At 47.8% G+C, this 6,386-nt stretch overlaps 1 protein-coding gene across 1 annotated transcript in view; it reads left to right on the forward strand.

Annotated features, from left to right (window-relative positions):
* The first annotated feature begins 4,243 nt into the window (after positions 1-4,243).
* Positions 4,244-6,386, forward strand: part of TNFRSF18 (TNF receptor superfamily member 18) — a 2,417-nt gene continuing 274 nt past the window's right edge. The window contains exons 1-5 of the mRNA XM_031062539.1: positions 4,244-4,335; positions 4,368-4,525; positions 4,740-4,827; positions 5,433-5,521; positions 6,061-6,201. Coding sequence (XP_030918399.1) covers positions 4,244-4,335; positions 4,368-4,525; positions 4,740-4,827; positions 5,433-5,521; positions 6,061-6,201 — 568 coding nt within the window. The remainder of the gene's footprint in view (positions 4,336-4,367; positions 4,526-4,739; positions 4,828-5,432; positions 5,522-6,060; positions 6,202-6,386) is intronic.

The raw sequence follows: 6,386 nt of genomic DNA on the forward strand, positions 1-6,386 counted from the left end.
TAGGGAAAGGTTGGGCTGGGTTTTAGGCAAAGGCTGGGATGGATGAGCTGAACTTTGCAGTTTTAAAATCCACCTGGAAAAATAACAAATAATCACATTCATGAGGGGAAAAACCCATTTTTCCCTGGATGAGAACTGTATTCCTGAGGGAAAAAAATCCAATTTTCCCTGAATAATAATCACATTCCTGAGGAGAAAAAACCCCATTTTTCCCTAGATAAGAACTGTATTCCTGTGGGGAAAAAATCCCATTTTTCCCTGGATAATAATCACATTCCTGAGGGAGAAAAATCTCATTTTTCCCTGGATAATAATCGCATTCATGAGGGGAAAAAATCCCATTTTTCCCTGGTTAATAATCACGGTCCTGAGGGAAAAAATTCCCATTTTTTCCTGGATAATTTCCCTTCAGCTTCCAAATAAATCCCCCATATTTCTCCAATTTTGGATAAAAACTGAACCAAACCTAACAACATTTGAACCACCCTGAAAAAAATCCAAATAAATTCAATTTTCCCCTTCTTGCCAAACCTTCCCATCCACAAATTGAACATTTCCCTCCATCTTCCAAGAAGGAAATAATTCCTAGTTAATTTTTAATTAACAAGCTGCAATAATGTTAATTTTTTTTAAAAACCTCCTTTAGATCATTTTTTTTTAATCTTCACTTCCTGCTTTGTGTTTTTGCCTTTTTTGGGTCTCCCCGGTGACGATTTTCCGTTGCCGTTATCTCCAGATATTTTTATCTCCTGAACTCAATTTTGACTCAATTTTGCCAGCAGAGGTGGAAAAAAAACCTCACAGGTGATGCTTGGGGGCCGGACTTGGGATTTTTCCAGGTTTTTTTGGAGTTTTTCCAGATTTTTTTCTGAGTTTTTCCAGATTTTTTTCCTGCATTTCCCCCCCTTTTGGCAGGTTTTTCCATTTTTTCCCTGGGTTTTTCCAGGGTTTTTTTTCCCAGATTTTTCCTGCATTTTTTTCCCATTTTTTCCCATTTTTTTCTGGGTTTTTCCAGGTTTCCCTCTGGGAATATAAATTTTTTTAGGATTTTCCTCATGGACACACCAAATTTTGAACTAAAAAGGGGAATTTTCCCAGTTTGGAAGCACAAAAGGGGAATTTTCCATCAGGGTTTCTGGGAATTTTGGATTTTTTGGGATTTTCTCATGGAGACACCAAATTTGGGAGCAAAAAATGGGAATTTTCCATAGGGGAAGGCAGAGTGGGTGTTGGGGAAGGATCCCGGGATTTTGGTGGATTTAACTCCAGGTTTATATTGGATAATAATTGTATTCCTGAAAGGGAAAAATCCCATTTTCCCATGATAATAATTGTATTTCTAAGGGGAAAAAATTTCCATTTTTCCTTGGATAATAATCACATTCCTGAGGGGGAAAAAGATCCATTTTCTCCTGGTTAATAATTGTATTCTGAGGGAAAATAATCCCATTTTTCCCTGGATAATAGTTTCCCTGGATAATAATTACATTCCTGAGGGGAAAAAAAATCCCGTTTTTCCCTGGATAATAGTGGTATTTTTGGGGGATAAATCCCATTTTTCCTTGGATAATAATTGTATTTCTCATGGAAAAAAAATCCCACTTTTCCCTGGATAATAGTCACAATCCTGAGGGAGAAAAAATCCCATTTTCCCCTGGATAATAATTGTATTTCTGGGGGATAAAACCCCATTTTTCCTTGGATAATAATTGTATTTCTGAGGGGAAAAAAATTCCCATTGTTCTTTGGATAATAATCACAATTCTGAGGGGAAAAAATACCATTTTCCCTAGATATTAATTGTGTTTCTGTGGGAAAAAAATCCCATTTTTCCCTGGATAATAATCACAATTCTGAGGGGAAAGAATCTCCCTCAGCTGTGACCTTTCTTGGGGTGCCAGACGCCCCCATCCGTGAGCAACATCCTGTTTGGGCCAGGCCCAAAGGGTTTTAAGCCCAGCCTAAGGGACGTGGATTGCCCCAGAGCCCAGGGGAATTTTCCCTCCAGGAACCCTGGGCACATCCCGGGATTTCTCCCAATGTGGGAATGGAAATTCCACCTGGGGGGAGAAAATCGTCTCAGAGCTGGGCTGAAGCCGGGCCCAGCAGCTCTGAAATTCTCCTGTGAGCGATTTTTTCATGGCAGAATGAGCTCAGGGGTTCTTTTCTCCCATAATCAGCAAAAAATCAGCAAAAAATCAGCGTCAGGAAACCCAAACTGCGGCTGACACTGTCCTGGTGCTGCTGACGTGAGGCCCCAGTGCAGGTTTCCTTTTTTTGGGGGGGTTGTTCCTTTTTTTGGGGTGATTTCCTTTATTTTGGGATGGTTTCTTTTATTTTGGGGTGGTTTTCTTTGTTTTGGGGTCATTTCCTTTTATTTTCTCCCAGATCTCATCATTTGGGTGGCTCAGCGAAGAGGAGGCTCCAGGAAAAGGGGAAATGGGGGTGATGTGGGCACAGGAGAATTCCCAGGAATTCTTGGGGTTGGAAAAGCTCTGTAGGGTCAGAGGGGTCCTCACCCTGAGTGCCACATCCAGGAATTCCACCCTTTTCCATGAGGAAATCCCAATCCCTGGCACAATTTGAGGCCATTTCCCCTCATCCTATCCCAAAACCCGACCTCCATCTGGCTCCAACCAGAAATTCCTCAAAAATCCCTTGGGATGTACCTCTGGATGAGGATATTCCCATGGACAGAACTCCAGGAATCTGTGGATTTTTCCCCAAATCCCATCTTTGGTGTGGAAAAGGGGATAAATCCAGAACATTTGTCCCTCTTTTCCATCCCAGGTTGGAATTTGGGGTTGGAATTTGCCTTGATCCCCAGGGAGGGGAATTTTTCCCCGGGGGAAGGCAGGGATGTGAACAGTGGGGTTTTGGGAAGGATTTTTGGGGGTTTTGATGGATTTGGGGTGAGGATTTCACTCCAAGCTTCTGGGAATGCCCCAGTTTTTTGGGATTTTCCTCATGGAGTCCCCACTTTTGGAACCCAAAGAGGGGGAATCTTCCCATGGAGTGTGTTGAGTGAGTTTTTGGGAAGGATCCCGGGATTTTGATGGATTTGGGGTGAGGATTTCTGGGAATGTCTCTCCAGCTTCCTGGGAATGTCAGATTTTTAGGATTTTCCCTGTGGAGAGCCCAAATCTGCAGCCCAAAGAGGGGAACCTTTCCGTGAGAAGGGTTTTTTGGGAGGGACGCGAGCTGTGCTGTGCGCGTGGGGCCCGAGCAGGGCGAGCACGAGGGGAAATGTCAGCAGCCAGAGGTGGAGCTGCCGAGAAAACCCCGCGGGCGAGGCTGGGAGGTGATGGCGCCGATAAATCCGATCATCAATCCGATAAATCCGAAAGGTCAGCGCTGCCTCCGAGCTCCGGGAGCCTCTCGGCCTCGGATGGGAGCGGAAAGTTCCGTCACCTGACGGGGCCAGGTGCCTCAAAGGGCAAAACCAGACAAAGAGCAGAGAAAAAATCCCCAAGGGGTTTAAAAAAAAGGAGAAATAAAGAATTAAATTGGTGGTTTTGGTGTGAGAAACCAGCGGGGAGGGGAAGGGGTGGGAATGGGTTTAGGGAAGGGTTGGGATGGGGTTTAGGGCAAGTTGGGATGGGAAAGAGGGAAAGGGTGGGATGGGGTTTAGGAAAAGATTTGGAATGGTTTAGGGAAAGCTGGGATGGGGGTTTAGGGCATGGTTTGGATGGATTTTAGGGAAAGGTTGGGATCTGTTTTAGGAGAATGTTGGGATGGGTTTTAGGAAAAGATTTGGGGGGGTTTAGGGCAAGGTTGGGATGGGGTTTAGGGATGGATGGATGGATGGATGGATGGATGGATGGATGGATGGATGGATCCATGGATCCATGGATCCATGGATCCATGGATCCATGGATGCATGGATGGAATTCCCAGGGACTTTCTGGCCACTCTACCCCCGCAGTGCCCCGGGCCAGCAGGAGCTCTCTGCCAAGAGCTGATTTTCCACCTCCCTCCCAGCCTGCCCCTTCCCAACCCCACCATGTCACCCCCTTTAACCCTCCATGACCCCAAACCCCATTTTTTGGGGGGCCACTCCTTTCCCTGCCCCCACCTCTGCTGTCTGAACCCAAAGCTCCCCGCCCCCCCAAAACCAGGAAGAGCTCGGCCACAAAAACCCCGGCGCCTCCTCCGCAGGGTGACAGGGACCTGGTGGCACTGCTGGGTGGCACTGCTGGGTGGCACTGCTGGGGTGGCATTGCTGAGGTGGCACTGCCAGGACATGGCCAGGGCCCTGCTGTGGCTGCTGCTGGCGCTGCTGGCCGGGCACTGGGCAGGGCTGGGCCGTCCCTTTTCCCGTGGGAATGGGAATTCGTTCCTTAGGAACGGGAATTTGTTGCGAATAGCAGCGTTAACCCCTTCCCTGCCGCAGGAAACCCCGCGCCCTGTGAGGCGCTGCACCTCGACTGCCGATGTCCCCCGGGGCACAGCTGCTCTGGGGACCCGTGCCAGTTCTGCAGGAAACTGCCCCAGTGCCCGGCGGGCTGGGAGCCCAGCAGGACCGGTAACCTGGGATGGGAATGGGAATAGGGATGGGGCTGGGAATGGGGATGGGGATGGGGATGGGAATGGGGATGGGGATGGGACAGGGAATGGGGCTGGGGATGGGACAGGGAATAGGGCAGGGAATGGGAAAGGGAAGTGGAGCAGCCCTGGCTGTGCTCCTCTGGCTGTCCCGCTTGTGGGATCTCAGCCATTCCCATCCCTTCTCCCCGCAGGAACTCTGAATTTCCGCTTTGGGTGCAAACCCTGCGAGAACGGCACCTACTCCAGCAGCAGGAACAGCTGGTGCCACAACTGGACTGAGTATGGAGCAGCCAATGATCACTAATCACTAATCAATAATTATTGCTAGGAATATGTTTTCCTTCTTTGAACATACAAATAATAATATTAATAATAGTAATAGCAATAATTAGAATAAGAATGGACTGAGTATGGTTTTATTGATATTCCCCTTATTTGGGAAAAAAAGTAGACTGGAGTTTTTTTCCCCTTTGATATTAGGGAATAAAAATAAGAATATAATAATAATAGTAATAATAGTAATATTTATAATAATAATATCAATTAATATTGAAATATCAATTAAGATATTCAATACTGCCATTAGAAAATCAAATTGAATCCAAGATGGTGATCATGCGATTATTGATGAATTTTTTAATCAAGCAAGACCTGGCATTTCTCTTCTTAGTCTCAAAGCAGAACTTAAGCCAAACTCCGAGTTTAAAGTCAAGCTTTAGATGCTGGAAGAATTATTCCCAGCAGGGAAGTCCATGGACAAACAAATGGGCACGAAGCGCAGGTTGGGGAAGAGCCCAAAGCTGCCCCAGGAGGGGCAGAGCCCGGGGAGGGAGGGAGGCAGGAAATGGGGAATTTCCTGGACGCTGAATTCCGTCCTCCCACAGCTGCGGGAGCAGCGGCTTCGCCACGCTCCGGAAGGGGAGCAGCACCCACGACGCCGTGTGCAGCCAGCCCGTCCCCGCGCTGGAGCCAGGTACCCCAAACCCTGGGCAGTTCCCTCCTGAGCTGCCCCACTGCTCCCCAGCCTGGAAATCCTCCTGGGAAACTGGGAAACTGCTGCTGCTGCTGTTCCATAAAACATCGCTCCTTTCTTCTCCCTGTGCCTTTTCCTTCTCCCTTTTCTGTTTCTTTTTCCTCTTCCCTTTCCCTTCCTTTCCTATTTCCTCTTCCCTTCCCTTTTTTCCCCTCTCCTCTTTCCCATCCATATTCCCTTTCCTCATTCCATTTCCTCTTTCCTTCTTCGCTCTCTTTTCCTTCTCCTCCTTCTCCTTTCTCCTTTTTAAATTTCCTTCCCTGCTCCCTTTCATTTCCTTTTCCCTTCTCCTTTTCCCCTTTTCCCTTTCCCCCTATTTCCATCCCATCCCACAGCTCCCTCACCTCAGATCCTCTCCCACCTCCCCTTTCCTAGAAAACCCCAAATCAATCCCTGAGCTCCCTCGGAGGATCTCCCTCCCCGGAACAACCCCCGGCCCCAGAATGTGTTAATTGTTAATTAAGTGCCGTTAATTGCAGCCCCGGTGGCGCTGGAGTTCCCCTCCAGCACCATCCTGGCCATCCTGGTGGCCGTGGCCGTGTTCGTGCTCGTCCTGCTCACGTTCCTGCTGCACTTCTGCATCTGGAGCCTCCACAGGGACCCCAAACTCCTGCTCGGGGGTGAGGGAATGGGGGGATAAAATCTGGGAATGGGTGGGACAAAAATCTGTGATTGAATGGGATAAAAACTGGGAATGGGTAGGATAAAAGCTGGGAATGGATGGGAAAAATCTGGATGGGATAAAAGGATGGAATCAGTGGGATAAATCCGGATTTCCTCTGGGATTTGGGGCAGGTTTCTGGGG

The sequence above is a fragment of the Geospiza fortis genome, unplaced genomic scaffold (genome assembly GCF_000277835.1).
Source record: "Geospiza fortis unplaced genomic scaffold, GeoFor_1.0 scaffold662, whole genome shotgun sequence".
Taxonomy (NCBI): domain Eukaryota; kingdom Metazoa; phylum Chordata; class Aves; order Passeriformes; family Thraupidae; genus Geospiza; species Geospiza fortis.